This window comes from Spermophilus citellus (assembly GCF_964194105.1).
Source record: "Spermophilus citellus genome assembly, chromosome: 11".
NCBI lineage: Eukaryota > Metazoa > Chordata > Mammalia > Rodentia > Sciuridae > Spermophilus > Spermophilus citellus.
The window spans coordinates 92709448-92731586 of NC_138192.1; the positions used below are offsets into that span (position 1 = coordinate 92709448).

At 35.0% G+C, this 22139-nt stretch overlaps 1 protein-coding gene across 2 annotated transcripts in view; it reads left to right on the plus strand.

Moving 5' to 3' along the window:
• The first annotated feature begins 2469 nt into the window (after window positions 1-2469).
• The window catches only part of GLS (glutaminase), a 78893-nt gene continuing 59223 nt past the window's right edge, over window positions 2470-22139 (plus strand). Inside the window, exons 1-3 of one of the 2 annotated variants that reach the window (XM_081260492.1) lie at window positions 2470-4924; window positions 17739-17835; window positions 18194-18315. In XM_081260492.1, the coding sequence (XP_081116618.1) occupies window positions 4539-4924; window positions 17739-17835; window positions 18194-18315 (605 nt within the window). In that variant the 5' untranslated portion in view covers window positions 2470-4538. The remainder of the gene's footprint in view (window positions 4925-17738; window positions 17836-18193; window positions 18316-22139) is intronic. The other variant, XM_081260491.1, reaches the window with a different exon arrangement.

Here is a 22139-nt window from a genome sequence, read left to right on the forward strand (position 1 = left end):
GTCCGAGGTAAAGTATCATCTGCTCTGTGAGATACACCATTCCTGTCCCAAAGGAAAAAAGATGACAGAGCCAAGTTATGACTCACAGTTTCTGTTCATCCATGGTCCACTACTTCCACATTTCATTGAACAAATCAAGGTCAAGCCTGCTATTCAATAAGGTGTGAAGGTAAACTCCTGCCAGTGGGAGGGACAAAAATATTTGGGAACAATAATACAATCTACTTCAGAGGTTGATTTCCTGCCAAGCAAGTATCAATTTGTCTAATTTTTGGACTTTTTATGAAATCAAAGTTTAAAGAATTTGTTAATATACAAATAAAACTTCTTATCTCTGGGATGTAGTTTAGTTGATTTTTATTTTCTTTCGAAGTGCTGAGAATAGGACATAAGGGTGATATACCACTGAGCTATATCCCCTGTCCTTTCCTTATGTTTTATTTTGCAACAGGGTCTTGCTAGGTTGCCAAAGTGGCCTTGAGCTTGCAATCCTCCTGCCTCAGCCTCCAGAATAGTTGGGACTAGAGGTGTGCACTGTAGTGGTTGGCTTAAGTTGACTAGTTGACCTTTATATGAGTCCACAGAACAAAAAGAATTAAAATCACTTTGAAAAATCAATAAATATCTAGAGGTCCCATCATTATGGTTAAGTCTAAGAAAAAAAAAGCATCAACTTACTAATTCACCTAACTGAAATGCACTGCATGAAGAAAAGTAACTTATTTCCACTCTACCCATTCCAGCCATCAGGGTACCCTAAGGAGAATTTCATATAGTATTTTAAGCCAGACCATCCAAATATGCAGCTCAAAATTTGATGAAAATCTTGTCATTTTTGTGTGATATCACAATAAACATGTTTAATTTCATTAACATAGATAACAGATTTGAGAAATCTAATGAAAAGGCTAAAAATCAGATTTTTGAATTTAATTGCTCTGTTAGGATATTTGTATATGAAACGTATAATCAAAACCTGCTTTTTTATTATCATCTCCCAGTGATGCTTCCTTCTTTATAGTACTTATTTTTTATATATAATTTTAAGACTTTTTTAACTATATTTTTTAGTTGTATGTGGACACAATATCTTTATTTTATTTTTATGTGGTGCTGAGGATCAAACCCAGGGCCTCATGTGCTCTAGGCGAGCACTCTACCACTGAGCCACAACCCCACACCTAGAGTACTTCTTTTTTAGTTATTTGTAAATAACTGGTACCTTGGGCACTGAGCCCAGCTTTCCTTAAGTTATCTTTACAGTAATCCCTATTTTAAGAAACTTTGGAAATTATTGGTTGGTTTTCTAAAAATGACTAAATAAATGATCTGATTTCAGGGTACTAGCTACACCTTAAGTGATATTTTGTGACGAGATGGTTTAAAACAATTCCCATTTTAGCTTCTCAATAATGGTCATGACAACTGATCACATTGCACAACAAAATTTATTCACTCACATGATGATAATTTTAATAACTAACCCAGAATGCCATTGCTGCTGCTCATTTGATCCTCACAACCTTATAAGGCTTATAAGTTTCAATCTTATCCACGTTTTATAGAGGAGGGATTTATAATATTTGCCTGAATATGGTTCTAAATTCAGTAATGGAAAAATATATTATGTTTGGCTGGGTTTATCAGCAAGGTCCAAGTTGGTCAGTTAAAGCAGGAACCCAACAGAAGAAAGGGAAGTGTAGTAGCAGAAGCTTATTCAGAGGTTTCCTGAATCTACTCTTCACATAGAAGAATTTCAAACAAAAACAAAAAAGGCTTAGGCAATTCTTTTAAGCCATTAGTCAAAGGAAAATTACTTTCTGTTTATCTCTAGGTCAACAAATAATAATTTTTCAGTTTTTTTTTTTTGTGAAGGGAAATATCTGAAGTGCATATAGAGGTTATATTATGTTCTTGAAACACTGGCCTTCCTTGTGTAATCTTCAAAAGAATATAGATGCTCAGGAACATAGAACTCAGGAACCATTCTCAAGTTGGAATAGAAACAAAGTTCATAAATTGTAATTTTTCCTTTTGATGGTTGATTACATCACAATGGCTATGGGGCCATAACCCATTCTTTGCAGGGTAGCTGCACTTAGCAGTAACAAAGAGGAAGTCTAAGAGCAACCCTGACAACCCCAGCCACATGTTAATCTTCTTCAACTGTAAACAAGTTGGGGGCTTATTTTTGTGGATAAAAATGCTTTGGTAATGATAGAATGTTTTATATAATGATACAAATAAATTAAACAGAATTGAAACTCCAGCTCATGCTTCAAATGTTATGACTAAAATATCATTAAATATAAAGTTATAAAGATGAAGAAAAGAATCAAATCAAAGTATTGAGTCATATTTATTCTATTTATAATAGTTTCAATTTGCTCTCTGTAACCTTTTCATTGGCTTTTGCAAATTCTTAGTTCTTCTAAATGTTAGAAGTAACATCTGTCCTTTCTCACTAGCTAATCCTTAAAAGCAGAAATTCTAGAAAACAATCTTCTATTACAAGGTAACCTTTCTATATTTGGTAAGTATACTATAAAGCTTTTAAACCATTAAACATCAGGAAAAATTTCATAGAAAAACTAGACAAATTAAGAAAAATTGGAGAAAAACATAACTGGATTTGTCAAGATTGGATGTGCTTGAGAAAAAGGTGGTCAAAATGGGTAACTAGTAGTATCTAAGAGATTGGGGAACATTAAGGTTTGCAAGACATTGACGTTGATGTTCCTTTTATTGAATATATCATTACTTTGATTAATCAATGTTTTTATGACAAGTAACATTAAGCTGTAATAAAAGCCATCCAAAATAATTTGCAAGTATCTTAACTGCACTTCTTTTTAAAAATGTGATTAAATATTTTACACATGATCACTCAGTCCATGTTAAAGAACACTAGAAAAAAAACTTAAACATGGCAAGGCTACCATATGCCAAAGGTCACATAATGTGTAGGTACACACAGGTTCCCTAGTAACTATCTAGTGCAAAATTCCAAGATTCAATAGATTACTAAATCTGGTGATCAGTTAATGTATCTGACATATGACCCTTTCCAAATATATAAAAATTATTCTTATTAACCCTTGGGGATCTATGCATTTAAATCTAATCATTTCAGGCAATTGTCTAAAAACAGTTTCTTTTTAATTCTGGAGTGAAGCGTATATGTAGGTTTAGGGAATAACTCAGAGATTATATGATCCTTGGCTCCTTTGCCACAGTTCCCGAAGAATAAGTGGATAAAGTGATACTGGATTGAAAGGTTTAGAACCAGCATTTGGATGCTTGTATTTTAAAACAAAGCAAATTTTAAAATAGTGAACTATCTACAATTTTACTTTCAAGTAAATTAGCGTTAATGGAATCATTGCTGTTCAAAATATTTTTGAAGAAGTGATATGTACTTTTTTTTAAAAAATATTTTTTAATAGGAAAAGCGTTGTATTCTGGGACTTCTCCCTCTTTATTTATTTTTAGATGTTAATGGACCTTTATTTTATTCGTTTATTATATGTGCTGCTGAGGATGGACCACAGTGCCTCACACATGCTAGGCAAGTGCTCTACCTCTGAGCCACAACTTCATCCCTAATTTCTCCCTCTTTTTACCCTACCCACACACCCTAACTTTCTAAATGGCTTAAGCCGCATAGCTGAAAGGATTTTGCTCATTTTTTCCAAAACACTTCACATCTGGGTAGCAGCCAACCATGGAAATTTTCAAGCAAATTTAGGAGAGGGATGAAGCTGGTCTGGGGCCTTCACAGGACAGGGGCCCTGGGAGTCACTTCACGCCGGGATCCTTATAGGTAGGGGCCAGCAGTACCAGCCGAACTTCCACGGCCCCGGCCAGAGGCCAGCCTCTGCCAACCTGCTGACCGCCAAGCGCTTGGCTGCAGGGGTTTGTGCCCACTGGTCTTCACAACAGCTAGAGGCCCCAAATTCCAGAAGGAATCCACGCGCTTCATAAATGATGAGACCCTCTAAGCCCCCAGTCAGCAGGCCGGTAGCCCCGGGACCCATGAGGTAAGGAGCTACCCTGGGCCTGGATCCCCAGCCTCACACGTCAGTTTGATTCCTCTCCCTGTCGCCCCCCCTCGCTAGGCTCCGCCCTCCGTCAGTCCCCGCCCAACTTTCAGCGCACCGGGCGCCGGGAGAAATTTGACTGCGTCTATCACCAATGAGAAGAGAGGTCGAAGGTTTGAGCCAATCGGAGCAGGAGAGGGGGGCGGGCCTCGGTGTCCTCCCGCCCTCGGGTGGGTGAGCGCGGAATGTCTCCGGCCCTCCCCTGCGCGTCAGCCTCAGTGCGGAGCCCTTGGCGGTGTGAGGAGAAGCGTCCACGGGTATCCTCCTAAGCAGCCACAGCGTCTCCAGCTGCAGGAGCCGTAGCCGAAACCACACCCACGTCGCTGACCTTTCTTCGTCTGTCTTCTTGCTGCCCAGCGGTAGACCGCCTTCCAGTAGGAAAGCGGCCGCCCACGCCCGGAGCATCCTTGTCGAGCGGCCGCTCACGGACCCAGAGGCATGATGCGACTGCGAGGCTCGGCGATGCTGCGGGATCTACTCCTCCGACCGCCGGCAGCTGTCAGCGCGGCTCTGAGGCGGGCTCAGCCCCTAGCCACCCTGTGCCGGCACCCCCGGGGCGGGCGCTGGCCGGCCGCGGGCCCGGCGACCGCTGCGCGACTCCACCCGTGGTGGGGTGGGGGCGGCCGGCCCTTGGGGCCCTTCGCGGGGCGCCTGTCCAGCTCACCTTCGGAGATCTTGCAGGAGCTGGGCAAGGGGGGCACGCAGCCGCAGTCCGGGGCGTCGCCGCCCGCAGCCCCGCCGGCGGCTGGCCCCAAGGACAGCCCGGGGGAGACGGACTCGTTCGGCAACAGCGAGGGCAAAGAGCTGGTGGCCGCGGGCGAAAAGTGAGTGTCTCCGCGAGACTGAGGAGGCCTCCTCCGGCTCTGGGCTCGGGCCCGGGGGCGGGGGTGGGTGCTGCGGTCGGGTGGGATGGGGGCAGAGGTTTGAGAAAGAGAAAGAAAAGAGATGCCGGTCGGCCCTGAGTCGTCTGCGCCATGTGATTAGGCCCGGCCCCGCCCGCGCCTTCCCCGCCCGCGCCCCTATGCCCGGCTCCCACTTCCCTTCCCCGCCCCCGGCGCGGGTCGCGCGGGTGGATACGCAGTGAGTCCGGAGTGGCTGGCCTGGCTAGCACCCAGCCCCGAGAGGCCGCTGCCGCGTGCTTGGCGCCCGAGCTGGCTCGCGGCTGCACCACCTGGCCGCCCGCCCAGCCCTTCGTGGGTGATGCCACACGAATATCTCCACGGAGTGACATTCAAGAGTCGTGTGTTGAGCAGAGCCTGTACCTTCCTGACTCGTCGCTTTTCCAGGCTCGAATTTCCACCCTGCCTGCCCTCCTTTGGTCTCTACCATCCTACTGTAAGCCAGATGTGGCAGTGTTCTTAATACTTCTGGGGCGACTCCTTCAGGCATTTGTAGAGCCATCTGGGCCACCGGAAATAATGTTTCAGAAATGAGATTAGAAGGAATAGGGTCACGTGGCGGAGAAGATGAGGCATGCAGCACAGACCACCTGTTTGCACTGTGGACCAACTTTGTCCTGTCTGGTCTCTTCATGGGATGGACAGAATTTTCTTTTTCTTTTCCTTTTTTTTTTTTTTTTTTAATAGTTGAATAGCCAAGATGAAATGTGACGTAAAACACTTCCCAGTGAAAAATCTAAATAGGTTTTGTGATTTAATTGTGATAGGATATTGACTCATCTTTTATGTTTATAGCAGCGATTTAATGAATTAATTTTTCTTAATATGAGAAGCAGTTTTCTGAATACTTTTATCATGTATTATAAATTGAGACCCCAGTGGGTAAACGTTTACTTGTTTGCTTTCTTTATACCCTACTATTTTTTTGACTTTATCCTGACAGAATTTGTACTGGTCTTGCCTCCCTTTTTACTTCTTTTACTGTTTCCAGCCCCCAGAGTACCTTAAATCAAACTGAAAGTGTGATTCTTATAATTTCAGTCTCAGGACTGTTTAATGTTTCCTGTAATTGAAGTTGACACCTCCCTAAAACATTCCTGGTTGAAGTTGTTTTCCCAGGCTGAAAATGTTGTTAAAAACCAACCAACAAACAAAAAAGCACTTGGTGATGGCTAAAATTTGTGGAATATTCAGTGATAATGTTTTTGTGCCACAAAGGAGTCTTATGCCCTTAGATACATTATTTAATGTGTTGGGTTAGATGGCTCAAATTCCTTTGTTTGTAAAAAGACTAGACTTTTGTTAAATTTGCACCTCTCTTATGTTTTAAAGACTAAAATAGGTGTGCTTAATCTCATCTGGGATTCAATTTTATTTTTAACATCAGATTTATCAGGCATGTAATAAGAGTTTAAATACATGTGCCCAAACTTCAGAGAAATGTAAAATGCAGCTAGCTTTAAAGGTCATCCTTAAAGACTGCAGGATGGGAACTACTATTAAAAATATGTCTTTGGTTCTGTCCTTCTTCAGTGACTTTAGTGTCCTTTATTTTCCTTTGTCAGGACATTGAACCACTTTTTTGGTTTGTTTCCCAAAAGTTTCTAGTTTCATTGTCTTTTAATAAGAAATCATCTCATAGCGCTAACTTTGAAAACACTATTTTGTCTAATGTGCTGTCGTCCTGTTCTTCCTCTCCCTTCTCAAAAAAGAGAAAGTCTGTCTATGGAAGGCTCAGATGCCCTGGGAGAATTGTGCCAGTAAGATAACCTTGTTTACCATATATCAAGGGGAAGTTCATGAATGGAGAATATGTTATGTCCCACCAAAAGAGCTAGTCAGGAGTAATTCAGGTATATGATAATCCTCAAAGCTTTCAATCAAGGATTTCGTTCAAGAGTGAATGCCAGCTGTCTTAAATGTGAAGAGCACTGGTCTCAAAGTTGTCAGGAAACCTTTTAATTTGGTTTAAGTTTCTATTTCTTGAATGGTCTTGTTTCCAAATGTAGCTTTCTTCTTTTGATTCCTTTCATTTTGCCTTTATGTGACAAACATATCTCTTATTCTGGAGGTAAGCTTCCATTTGATCCTATTATCTTTTCTAATGCTCAGCCTCAATTAGCAGTCCACCTGGAATGCCAGCTCTCTCTCAGGACTCTGTCAGATTTTGCAGTGTTATTAACAGAAAGAACTATGTGAAAATGAAATGAGTTACCATCTTGTAAAAGACTTAGAACAATGTTTGACATATATTAAAAGTTATATAAGAGTTTATTCACTAAATGAGAATAAAATTTCTTCATTTATTGTAATACCTGTCAAGGACATTGGCCTTTGAATTTCAGGCTCATACATGAGAACTTTTGTTTTTAGTTTCCAGAAAAAGTTTCCCTTGAAAATTTATTAGACATCTCAAATTATATGATCTGTGTTGTTTACCTTTTTGCCTTGCTGGTAAATAAGGTTGAAGTGAATTCAGTACTTAACCATAGCAATTTCATTGTTCATATAACTGGAGCAAGTTATTCTTACCTTGGTTCTGACTTTTTATTATATTAATTTTATTTATACTGTGGAAGGTGTCAGAATGTAAGCAGGTTATCTAATTATCTTTTTTCCACAAACTCTTTGAACTGATGTGAACTCTAGACTGTACCATTTCCTTCACACACCTTTAATCTGATTTAAGTTAAAATTATATAACTAACATCTTAGTATCATATAGAATAGTGTAGTGATCTTTGCTCAATTTTCCCTGCAGGTGTCTCATTTAATTTTGTTACCACCATTCATTCTATCCTTAAAAAAAATGTTGCTTGGCTGTTTTCATTTTTAAAAAAGTTATTGTGGCCCTTCACAGTGTTATCCACTTGTGATTCCACTGATGCAGGAAACAGGCAGCAGGATTGAAAGTTCAACCAGCTCCAACAACAACTTAGGAAGTCCCTAAACAATTTAGCAAGATCTTGTCTCAAAATAAAAATTTAAAAAAGGACTGGGTATATAGCTCAGTGGTAAAACGTCCATGAGTTCAATCCCTAGAAACTTGGGGGACTCGGGGAGAAAAAAGTTGTTATGTCTGCTTTCTTGGCTCCTCACTGGATAGAGGCTGAGGCCTTTTTGCTCCTTTACCACATATCTAAATTCTGAACAGCACATCCCTTTTTTTCAGCTTAGACTCTCATCTTGGGTGGATAATACCTCAGCTTTTAATCCAATCTGTATTCTCACATTTATCTCCATATATCTGATTTAAAATCTGCATCAGATTTAAAATGTGTAACCTCATATCCATCCTTGTTCTAATTCAATCTATTTGACATACTTTTGTGAGGTTAATTTTAGAGTTTTAATTTAAAATACATTCTTCCAGAAAAACAACATGGATTAGAAGAAACATTATAGCAAACTCACAAACTAATTTATAACATTCAGAAGCTTTGATTAACCTGCATGAATTTTTTTTTTCTTAATAATGCTTGCATCTTCTCTGTCAAGCAGGCCATGCTTAATTCCTGTAAATCCTTGAAGTATATGTTCTTTCTTAGTGAAGGATACTTGGGAAGGGCCAGAGGAAGGGGGATGAAGGGGCATTGTTAGATTACCTTTCCTTTAAACATTTTATTTTTTAATTAGAAAAAGTGATGTATAAGAGAGTAATTAGGCTGGAAAAATATTAGTATATGTATACTCATTACAAAATAGGTAATTCATGTGTAGTGCAGATTGAGAATATTTTATTAAAACTGATGACGATGCCAGTTTTTCCCCTGTAACATTTTCAGATCATAAGTAATCCCAAAGAGGTGGGAAATAAGACCTCTTGCATTGCTGGTAGAATTATAAATTAGATCATCTATTTTAAGGGCAGTTTGATAGTATCTGTTAAAAAAATACATTTCCTATTATGCAGTACTTATTTTTGCATATCTGTTCAAAGTCTTGGTATTTGAAAGTGTATTTCTAATTGTGCCAGTAAGCGTAATGCAAAACCTTTTAAATTTAAGTATAAAGTGCAACAGAAGTGATTTTGGTTAGCTTCAGATAGTATGGCTTTTATATTTTGATAGTTCATATCCTTAATAAATGGAAAGTGCGGGCAAAAGAAAATCATTGTGAGAAATGAATTATAGACTTAGATTTAATACTAAAACATTTCAGTAAACTTTGGATAGTGTCCATTTGACAGTACTGATAGTGAAGTTGATATGGATATTGGTAGATACAGGATAATATAGTTGGGAAATGAAAGAAAGAACCTCTTTTGAAATAGGTGGCAAATGCTTTGTGATCCTTATAGCAGTGTTTAATATGTAAAGGTAAGCGTTCTTGCAGTTCACTTAAAATAAAATCAAGTTGAAAGTTCATCTGATTATTTCCGGTCTTCTTAACCCTTCAGTTGTTTTATTTGTGATTTCCTCAATATTAATTTTTTTTCTAAGTCATGGTTATTAGTTCCTACCCCCCCAGTGTTCAGGATTGAACCTAGGACTTTGCCACATGCTAAGCTCATGTCTACCACTGAGTTATATACCCAGCCCTTTAGTTTTGTTTTAATGGCACATGAAAATGTATAAATAACTATATTTTGCAGTCCAACATTTACATTGCTTCTATTGGCCATTGATAATTGTATACATGATCTGTAATTAAGAAACTACATGCCACTAATTGTATTAATATTTGGATGAAGTTCACTGAAAGAGCAAAATTAGTTTCTGCATTTTAGCTTTTTGTTTTTAGACTTTTTATTATTTTATATAGAAGTTTGTCTTTCCCCAAATCAGCCAACTCAGGAAATGACTTTTTGATGAGACAGTAATATATGGGTGAAGGGGGATGGGTATGTTATAGTCTGGAAAAGGCAAATGTTACCTTGAAAAATTTTCTGAAGATATTTGTAGATTTCTTTGGTTTTGAAGAATGATTAGAAAGAAATCAATAAAAAGCTATCCTTGTGATATTTGAAGTGAAGCATTGTGACTATAGAAACTGAAAGTCAAATTGTAGGATTTGCATTCTTGAAGGAACTCAGTAATATTAAGTCCTATATAGATGAAGATTATAGTTACCTGTGCCTTTTACCTGCTAGTAAAAGGAATGCTTAAGAAAACTGAGGGAACAGAGATATTTCTAAATAGAGTTACTAAATATGAGCATCTCTTAGGTACATAACTTTTAGGTAGAGACACAGTTATTCCAGTTTTACCCTGGAATCTATTCAGGTATAAAATTGCTTTGGTTATGAAACAGTGCATATGACTGATGACTACACTTGGCAATTTTCTGACTACCTACAACAAAGTAGAAGTAAAAATGTTAATGTGCCTTGGCTTCCTTTGGGAAGTATCTATGCTTGGTGTATGACATTCATTATTATTGCTCACTGATTTCTGAAGAAATGTTGGTAGTGAAAGAACTGTTGATTTTGTATAACAAATAGAAAGTTGATAGCTTTAAGGACTTGGAAATACATTTTGGTCTAATTTCTAATTAGGTTTCTTAAGATATTAAACATAATAATATTTTGAGTGACATGTATTTCCTTTGATTTTTTTGGGAGGAGTTATTAAAAGAGTAAAAGCTTTCTGAAGAGCAATTTTTTAGTTGTATGAAGAAGTTATAAATTATTCAGACCTTTTAGGAATTTAGGCTAACAAAATAAGCTCAAGTGTAAAAAAAAAGGTTTTATTCCCTAAAATTTTTGGTACAATGTTCTGCATTTTGGAGAAAAATGGGGGAAAAATTATGTTCAATATTAATGGGATGGTTAAGTAAATTATGGTACATTGTTTTAAAAGTCTCCCATTTAACGATTTTTTCAAATGTATACAGATAGGTTTGAGGGATATAAATAAATGGAGTATTAAGCCAAAGGTTAGAATGCAAAATTTTCTATGAAGTATGATCTCAAGTGACATTAAGCTTAAAAAAAAAATCAAAGAACAAAATAAGCCAAAATGACATTAATAGTTGAAGTTTGTGGAAATGGACACTTTATTTCCTGCTTCCTTGTAGTTAACTCTTAAGATTTCCCATTATGAGTGGGAAACTTCTAAAATAGTGGAATAGTTGCAACTTCTAAAATCTGAGGAACTTCATATATGAAATTCTAAACTTGTAAATCTACTCTGTTGTCTAGTTTGCTGACCTAATATCCTGTTTCTGGTTGTATAAGAATAGTAAGCCCCATTACATTGGAAAAAATTGTGTCACAAATTATGAATGGATTTGTACAACTTCTGCTTATCATTATCCAATCATTCACTATTATCCTCAAACCTTAGACTTCTAAAATTCAAAACTGTACTTGTTATTAGTCTCCTTAGAAAATGATGCATATTTGTCTGCCATTAAAACATAGAGTTTTAACATTTCTTGTTCAACTTACATTTACTATAAGGAAACGTTACTATATTATGTTTATCTGTGACAGGCCAAATAGTTGATACATACAGCTTTGTAGGCTCTATGGTTTCTTTTACAACCACTAAGGTACAAAGCAGCCATCAATATAAGTAAATAAAGAATGTAGTTGTCTTTCTATGAAACTTCATTTACAGATGGGTGGTGGTAATTCCTTCTCTAATTGTTCATTCCTGCACTACTCTATATTAAGTTGTAAGGAATTGTCTCCTATTCTGATTGGTCCTGTTTTGATTAAGCTTATTCTCTTGTGGATTTTCTGTCTTGTATTAGGAACTGCATCTTTTTCCTGCCCTTCATTGTTTCCAATTTAGCAGTCCTTCCTCATTCTCAACTTCCATTCCTAATTATTAGCTTTTTATTTAAACAAAAGTGTGATAAAATATATGTGACATAAAATTGACCATCTTAACCATTTTTAAGGGTATGGTGGCATTCAATACTTACCTCAGGTTTTGAATTAAGAACCTAGATAATTAAGTTTACATGTAAAATAAAGGTACATAAGTCCAGTGTGACTTAAGTTTATGATCTTACTTTATCAAAGAAATTTATGAAGACATCCATTTTTAAACTCACAAACTGAGGATCAGATTTGGAAGTGAATTTAAAGAACATCTAATTCTACCCTACTTTACATGTTTTATAAGACTCAAAGACATTAAATTACCCAATCAAATTCGTACAGTAATAGATCTTTCCCCCCTACCCCTTTTTCATGTATAGGCAGTTTAACAAAATACATTGAAGTAACTACTGTTTTGAGTTCAGGATTGGAAGAGACCTTAAAAGCCCATCTTCCTAACTGCTTTTTAAATTTTTCCTCTTTTCTTACACAGGTTTTTACTTATTGAATACTTCCCTAACAAGAGCCCACTCCTATAGAAGGCAGCCCATTCCATTTTCAGAGCTGCTTTATCTTTCCTTGTGTGTAGCTGAAATTTGCCTTCTATTAATGTCTTCCTATATTTTTTAGTTATTCTGAATAAGTCATAAATAATGGTATAAAAGCGATTGCAGGACAGAATTCACATAATGTCTATACTTTTGAAGGATACTTGGTTGAAGAAATTTCTAATTGGTCTAGGTGTGGTGGCACACACCTGTAATCCCAGATTGGAGGCTGAGGGAGGAGGATCACAAGTTTGAGGCTAGATTCAGCAATTTAGAGTCCCTGTCTCAAAATAAAAAGGATGGAGGATGTCACTCAGTGGTAAAGTGCCCTGTGTTTGATCTTCGGCATCCTATCCCCCAAGATTTTCTTACTGGAAAGACTGTAGAGCAGGACATTAATGGACCTGATTTGCCCAGGTCCTAGTCTTCCCACTTGAAATAGGTGGACTGCTTTCTGGATTAAACTAGTTGTGCCCATCTGAACAAATTGCTATTGCTGTTGTAGAAATCCTGACCACTCCGTCATGTCAGGCTAGTTTTTGTGGCCTGCTATTGAATAAATTTCTTCAGTAAAGTTCAATCTAAACAAAACTTTTATTTAAAATAATCTCATCCTTGCTTTGTATAGGATGTGATTTTAACAGGGCAGAACAATAATTCAGTCATTTAACCTAAGTAAATCCCCTATTTGCATTTTGGTTAGATAATTTTCAGTAAGTAAAGACCCTTGTCTTTAATATTCTTAAAGAACTCCAAGTATGCCTATTAAAATGGAGTGTTGACAACTGAGAATAGTTGGTATGGTAGAACATCTGGAGTCCGGGACTAGGAACAAATCAGCTTTCTAGGACTACTTCTGGTTTAGCTCCTTAAGAGTTGTATGACATTGGACATGTTGCTTGACTTTGAGACTCTGTTTTTACTTGTGACCCATGGACAATAACCTACCTAAAATTACCTGGTAGGGTTTAGAGATAAAAAAGTAAAAGTCCATTTTTTTTTAAAGTAAAATCATAGAAGATATGAGTTGCATTTTTAAATTCAATCAGTGATTAGCTTTAGGGCAAAATGACTTGGCTGAAAAACATAATTTGTCACTTTGTCATGAATTCATTCTGATGTACAGTAGTATTATATGGCCAGCCATTATCAATTCAGCTTTTAACTGGCAGGTTTAATCTGCTAACTTGCTGATGGTTGATGGATATTTGTTACCAATCAGATCACTCTAAACTCAATGATAAACTGATTTAAAGACAACCCCAAATATCTTTTTAAAAATATGTTTTAATAATTTTTTTTTTTTTAGTTTTTGATGGACTTTTATTTCATTTTTATGTGGTGCTGCTTAGAATTGAACCCAGTGCCCCACATGTGCTAGGCAAGTGCTCTACCACTGAGCTACAACCTCAGCCCCCCAAAATGTCTTTTTAAGGGTCATAATTTTTAAATGAAGATAAGATCAGCATTCTTTTTGGTATTCTGTTAGTAGACCTCATTTTCAAAATTCCAGTTGAAAAAAATTGATCTTTTTTGATCATTTAACACATTATAATATTTATGGTAGACTGCTTTAAGAGTTCTGTGGGATTGCAAAAGAAAAAGACCCAGAAAAAATTTTGCTTTAATCTATAAGATTTTGAACTGATGGTTGGTTTTGTAATATTGTTCTAATAATAAATTAGGAACTTTCTTTTATACCCCTTCACCAGTCAAACCAAAATTAAAGGCATCTCCTGTACTGCCAGTCTTATATTTCTACCACAGTACTTGTCACATTACTTATCTCTCTAGACAGTAACCTTACTAGGCTCATCCTTCCCTCCCTCCTCTCTTTCATTCTTTGTGTGCATGTGTGTGTGGGAGACACACGCAACACACTATGAGAGAGAGAGAGAAAGAGACACTGTGGATTGAACCCAGGAGCACTTCACCACTGAACTACACTCTCAGCCCTTTTTAGTGTCTGCTTTTGAGGCAATGTCTCACTAAGTTGCCCAGGCTGGCCTGAGACTTGCCATCCTCCTGTCTCAGTCTCTTAAATTGTTGGGACTACAGGATTGTGCCACTGTGCTCAGATAGGCTGTGGGTTTTTTTAGGCTAATGGAGGGGAAGGATAGGTAAAAGAGGGAACAATGTGATGGTGAAAGGATCTTAAAGGCAGAAACTAACAAGGAAATAAGAAAGAACAAAAGAGGAGGAATGAAAACGTGTGAAACAGGATTTTTTTCATTGTATTTACTTGTCTTGTGTATATTCTATTTTAATTATTAAGTGTCATGGCCATTTTATGTTATGACATGAACAGAATCTATAGGGCACATTTGACTCATCAGTTATTTTTGATGATAGCGTTTCAAAGCCCGCTGTAATCTATTTTTTGTCATTAAAACTTAAATACGCTGGGTGCGGTGGTACGTATCTGTAATCTCAATGGCTTGGAAGGCTGAGGCAGAAGGATTGAGGCAGAAGCCTCAGCAACTTTTAGTGAGACCTTGAGAAATTTAGTGAGACCCTGTCTCAAAATTTAAAAAAGGACTGGGGATGTGCTCAGTGATTAAGCATCCCTGGGTTCAATCCCCAGAAACACCCACCCCCCCTAAAAAAAAAAAAAAATACTTCTGAGAGATTTCCTAATTACTGCACAGTGTCTAGAAGCTATGGTTTTAGCCTTTGAATTCTAAAAGTTAAATACATTAATTGTGAAGACATAAAGACATTAAATTTTGGGGAGAGGAAAAAGGAGTAAAACAAGAAAAAGTTAGCGGCAATATTTGCATTCTACTTGTTTACCAGACTATTGAAGCTAACTCATTCTCAGATCAGAGTCTTACCTTTAAAATGCTGAGATAGGCATTAATCTATTTTTATCAGTTTTGAAGTTTATTTGGTGAGCATTTGTTTTTAGGCCTGGCTTAAATTTTTTTTCCTATGTATAAAAATTGGTTTCTTGACCAAAAGCAGGTAAATATTTACCTTTTTTTGTAGCTATGGCAATAACATGGTCATTTTATTTTTTTATTTTTATTTTTTGCACTATGTACCATAGGCTAAAGAAGTGTATATTTTCTTATTTACATAGCTTTTAGGCAAAGCAAATACCATTTACTGGTGTGATAAATATGTAGAAAGCTTATTCTGCAGTTTTTTGAGGTGATAAACTTCCACTATCTAAAGTTTATCTGCCAACCCATTATCTGTAAATAGTTAGTTTGTTATTATCCACTGATTTTTGGACAGCTAATTCGATTTTTCTTTAAATATTAGGTCATCAGTATTATTGGACTCTGTTTAATGGCATTATATCAGTGCAAGACTCAGAAAACTTGTTTGTACCCTTTAAACATAATAACAGTTTAATGAGAGAACCAGTATAGTGTATTGGTAAACAGTTTGGACTCTGAATTCTGAGAAATAGAGATTTTTAAATTCATCTCTGCTGCAGTAGAACCTTGGGGAAGTTTTCTCACATCTCTGAGGTTGTTTCTTCCATCTGTAAAATGGAGATATAGCTACTCATTTCTTCAACAAATTATAAGTGTATTGAGTTTGTACTAGTAACTGTGCTGTATTTTGTATAATAATATCTCCACCATAAGATCATTGGAGGATTAAAGTGCACGTATAGCGGCACAGTATTTAGAACATAAAGGATCAATTAATTTTAGTTATTAAAATATTTCAGATGTACTTTTTAAAGTTGTCTAAGAGCAAAAATTGTTTCAGGGTTTATTTTCAGGCACATCATTAAAATTTTAAAATGATAATCCTATGTGTTAGTTTTTTAAAAAGTATGGGGTGAAATTCATATATTTTGTGGTTAACTTTAAAAATGGAAGTTGATGTAGCAGTTTTGAAAACAAGTATTAATGATATAAATGCCAATATTAATATTTCTTTTAGGAGAAATTATATATATATGTGTTTGTGTGTTCAAAGTATATATTTCTTGAACTAATTCTATTTCCCATCATCTTTTAAAATAGAAATATGTGGACCTCTAATAGTATTCTGCCAAGTAATTCTATTATGAAATAATTAAATATGTATGGTCTTAAAAAGTATATGACTAGTATATACTCTTTAAGTAATCCAGAAAATATTTAGACATCTAGAAAAGCTTTTTTCAACAGTACAAAAACATAATCTTGATAGTACTTAATGCTGTGTGACAGTTTTTTTAAAAAAACAAAAATAATGCACATAATTTTCCTATAAAACTTGCCATGATTTCTGTGATTAGACTGAAGTTGACTTTATTACATTCTAAATTTAAGAAAGTGAATATTTTCTTAATTTCTTTCTCATATTCTCTCCCACTTTCTTGAAATACAGGTAAAGTTCTTTCCCAAAATATTTTATTCATAGACATATTGTACATGTATTTCCCCCAGACATTTTAATAACTCGTGATAGGTGGGGAGGGGATTGGTCTGCCTTAGATCTGTTATCCTTTAATAGTACTATAATAGTTATGATAATCATTGATGTTCAGAATAATGAAATATATTTTCAGTTTCTTAGCCAAGAAGAGAAAACATTAAATTGGTTCATTATAATTTGCTTACTTGAAAGCTTTTCAATGGATAAGAAAATTTTCTTTCCTATTTAAAAGTTTGCTTAATCTTATTATCTTATTATAATGCTAGTTTAGTTAATTAAGATTTTAATGTATTTTTATGGCAGTTTTTTCTGATAATCTTTATGATTTGTGGAATTTGATTTGTTATATGCAAACCTACATTACTTTAGAAATAATAACTGTAGCTGCCATCAATTCAGTACTTACTCTGTCAGGTAGTGTTCTACAGGTATTAAATGTACTGAGGCAATTGATCCTCAAAACAGCCCTCTCTCTCATATGAGGAAAGTGAATCACAGATACACAGATAACACTAAGGTTACATAGCTATAATTACTGCCAGGATTCAAGAACTTGTGCACTTGATCTTAAGTTACTATCCAATTCTTAATTGCTGTCTCTCCCAGATTTCACAATCAGGTTCAGTATTTGAATAATAAAGATATAGTTGTCACATTAAAAAGAGTAACTAACCAAAGTGTTGACTCTTAATTGGACATTTACTGAACTCTGTAATTAGTATTGGGTGATTATACTGGACTAGGTATTATTACCTTAACAGATGGGTAGTTATTAGCACACTAGAGTTGGTTATCAGGATTTCAAAACCTGAGATTAAAAAAAAATTTATGTATTAATGAATCATTTTTATTTCGTTTTCAGTATGATTTCTAGTGCTACTTATTTGATTTTGGTAAATCAGTGTTTATTATGACTGTAGTCTTAAAAATATATCAGCTATAGTCTGGTTTAATGATTATTTAATAGCATACTTAGTTAAAATCCATTAGAATGTTCACACAAGGATTAATTTTGTATTTTTTCCTCCCCTTTTAGTAAAATAAAACAGGGTCTGTTACCTAGCTTGGAAGATTTGCTGTTTTATACAATTGCAGAAGGACAAGAAAAAATACCTGTTCATAAATTTATTACAGTAAGTTTTTACATTTTTCTATCTTAACTTTTTAAGAAGTTAGTAGTACTAAATTAGTAATAGAGTATTACTGAAATGTAGTCTTAAAGGTCATATGACATATAGATTCTCACTGACACTGTTTCTCTTATTATGTTTTCGAATTTTTATCATGCTTGTTTCAAGGTAATCAGTGAAAGAAAAAGAAAGAAACTATGAGAAACTTGTCCAGAAAGTGGGTAATAGTGACACAAATGCCACATACATTTTCAGGTCTTGGATAGAAGTTTTTATGTACAGGAATAAAAACTTGTAGTTGGAATAAGCATATACATTATTTGTACTATATATTTACAAGCTCTTGTTTTTTTAAAAACAGGCACTCAAATCTACAGGATTGCGAACGTCTGATCCCAGGTTGAAAGAGTGTATGGATATGTTAAGATTAACTCTTCAAACAACATCAGATGGTGTCATGCTAGACAAAGATCTTTTTAAAAAGTAAAAATTTCTGCCAAACCTTTAATGGTGATTTGCTATGCTATATGGTGATTTTGCTTTTAAGACAAAATTGCATCTCTGAAGGCCAGTGCTGCTTCCTGTGTAACTGAAAAAGGGGGTTTAGAACATCATTTGTTTGAAGAACATGATGGTATACATTAAGGTTCTATATAATACACTGGATAAAAAACAAACTTTCTTTAAATCTATTGTAAGAAATTTAGCCATGGATATTTCCAATATATCTTACCTAGAGATTGCATTTAGTTTGAATAGAACACATCCTTTGTCCTGTTGTTGCTTATGTTGATCTCCAGTTCATCTACATGCCTTGCAGGCTTTCTCAGCATAATTTCTAGTTCTTTCCATGAGATGATTTAGATGACATCATAAAATGAGAGGGCTTCAGACAGCCTTGTGTTCCTTAGTTGTACATATGTGCATTGTCTGCTTCCCTCCTTTCTTCAGTTGTATTAATGCATAGGTTTTTGGCAATTTTCATTTTCCTTGAATCAGTTAAGAACTAAAGACAGCTTTGGAGCTTAAGATCTTGACTGAGTATTGGAAGTTAAGTCTTGAAAATAATTTGGCATTCTAAATTGTATATCTTTATTATTTATCTTGATTTATGTGTTCCTATTAGTTTAATTATTGAAGATATAACGGAAAACATGTTTGTAATGGATACTAAAGAGTCAGTATTTTAAACTATTAATAGTTGAGTGGTAGCTAGCATAAAGCTGAAAGTATTTATATAAGATGTAGGTTTTGGTAGAGATGGATCTGAAGAATTTCTGCATCTACTTTGAAAGTTTATTTGGGGAACTGGATGATTTGTCCAAGATAATCTCCTGGGAATATCCTGGAATATTAACTAATCTAAAGGGATAAGTATTTAACTAGGGTTCTCTGAAATGTCCTGACATGCTGGGAAGTGCTGCTGACAGTTTTAGATTCTTTTCTTTTCCCTGGGAGGTTCTTGGTTCTTTTAGCTCAGCTGACCTTTATACACATCGACTTTATGTAGGTCCACTTTGCAATTGATGTTAGAAATTTTTGAGTCTACAGAACCTGTGTCTTTGTGGAGACAAGAAATTTATTTCTAGATATATTTGTACCTTTGCGTTAAGACATATTATTGTTAGTGTTCATGAGTTGTCTCTGTAAAGTACTCTTGATTAGGGTGCCTTTTAGGAAGTTATTTTGGCTTATTCTGAGCATAGTTATTCAAGAGATATAGGTAGATCTGTGGATATCATGGGAAACTGGCTTTGGAATTTAAAATGGAAGCAGTATTTTACACATTTAATACTGTTTAAAATGTTTTGTGTCTTATAAACATGTTGTTATGCTTAAATATGAAATTTAAAGCAATTTCATATTCTGATTATGAAGCCAGGAAACCACAATCATTTAGTTTTCTATCTGTTATTACATTAGAAGATAATAATTACCATAATTTAAAGTCTATGATTGTAATATGGGCAGTTCCCAACTTGGCAGTTGCTTAGTGGTATGTAAAAGCAAGCCATAGGCATAAGATTTTTCTTTTCATTCCTACAATGAAGTCACTGTACCTCTGAATAGTAACCTTTACAGGTCACCTGGAAGGGTAATATTTCCAGAGAAATTCCTTTTCTGTTTTCAATCATAAGTAGTTACCTAGCTAGTATAGCTAGAAATAAACTATCTCACCTCTCTGTAGTTGGGGAAGAGATGTGAAAACATGGAATTCATTTTCCCAGAGAAATAACATTTATAAAGGTTGGAAAGTTTGGTTGAAGTCAAAATGTAGGGACTTTACTTAAAATGCATTGTAGGTTAATGTATTTAGTCTTTGTATGAAATCTTTTTTTTTTTTTTTTTAACGGGGAAAATGACTTCTAAAATACCTTTTTTAGAATATAATCTATTTGAAAGTTGGAGACTGCCTGTACCCATCTATGTAGTCAATTGTCTTTAATGCTAATAATTCTTAAAACTAATAGAAGTAGAAATATTTGTGTTGAAAATGAATTATTTATTTGTTCATGCATTTTTTTAACTTTCTAGATATTGGAATTATTTTTATTTATGATAGTAATTATTTGGTCTTTTTGGATTTTGGAAAAAATGAATGAATGGTTTTTGCATTTTGTATATTTTATAGTTTTCTAAAAAAAGTTTATTATTATGTTATTTTACTAAAGAAAAATTTTGTGAGAAGTGTTTTGTAGAACATCCATGCACATTATAGTTGTTAAACATAAATATTTAAGTAAACGGGAAATAAAGTGACTACTCCCAGTTCACAGATAAGAAAATTGAATAAAGCAGAGAGAAAGATATCACTTTCTGAAAGGCATAAACAGCTCTTCTTCAGCGCTCATCTTACATGACTTCTAATTTTTTGGATAGATTGATGAAATCTATATTGAAATAAGTGACACAAGAAAAACCTTAATATTTGGAAACTCATCAGTATGCAGTTAGGTACTCTTGTGAGAGGTCATATACAAGGGAAGGCTGTTTCTACAGCTTTGCCAGCACCTTCTGCTAGAGGAAAAAAAAACAAAAACCAAAGTAGGTGTCTCTGACTATTAATTATAAATCCTCCTGTTGAAGGTACTGATTAGTTTAAAATTGTAGTAGGTTAATAATTTAAATTTGCTTGATACTTCCCATACTTGCTTATTTATAACTTCTTGAGAAGTGGCACATATATATGATTTGACATAGAGGTAATTTAAGATCAGAAATTATCTTAGTGTTTTTCTCTGAGAAAGTTGTTCTTTGGTATATATATCCTTTGCAGTTTTGATATTTGCAAGTTGAATTTTAGAAACTATATGAAACATTTTAAATATTAAATACTAAAATTATGGTAATATATCTTAGGTTAACATTTAAAGCTGGAAGGAAACTATCAATGTTTATATAAGTAGTAAATATTTGTCAACTCTGGATGTCAACAAATATACCCATAGGTTAATAGTAGAATTTATGATTATAATTTTTTTAATGTTTATAATAGGGAGATTCTTGTCAATGAAACAATAGCCTTTTGCATTAAGATTTTATTTTACAGTTATATGTTAATTTTATGTTGACCAGCTGAATATATATTCTGAGTTTTATTAATAATTAAAATATGAAACTTGGTTTTTAATTTTAATTTGATGTTTCATCTAGAACAGCTTGAATTAAAATATTGAGATTTTAAAATTTCTCAGTTATCAAACTCGAAAAATATTGAGGATTTCTACTTTATTTCTCCATTTATGATTAGGGCATTATTCATCCTCTTGGAATCTCATTTTCTTATCTGGGAAGTGGGGAAATTCTTTACAAAGTGTTGATGTTTTGAGGACTAAACAAGATGACTAGTACTTGCAATTTGGTTGTTTTTTTAAAAAAGGCAATGTTTTCTTTTCCTCAAAGAAGCTGCTATTATATTACTCATCCCTGAGGAATACAGTTAAATGAATAACTTCTCATATTAATGGTTTGACTTTAATATTTCCTTATAAAGGTTCATCCTGAAGATTTATCACAGTTGGTATTATGGCTTGACATCCACGTATAGCAAGTCTTCCTTTTTCAATTAAGATATTCTATTATTGAGTTACTGAGACTTAGAAAACTTAAGAAGAGTATCTTAAGCTCAGAGTAATCTATTTACAAAACTCTTAAGTTTGCTTTAACGTACAGACTTTCTGGCTTAAATCCTTTTTAGATCAAAGCAGAATATTGGTTCAAATAACTAGATTTTATGACCTTCCATCCACATGGTTTACCATGGCTTTAAAAGAGTTTTTAATGGTGAAACACTTTTATTCTACAGT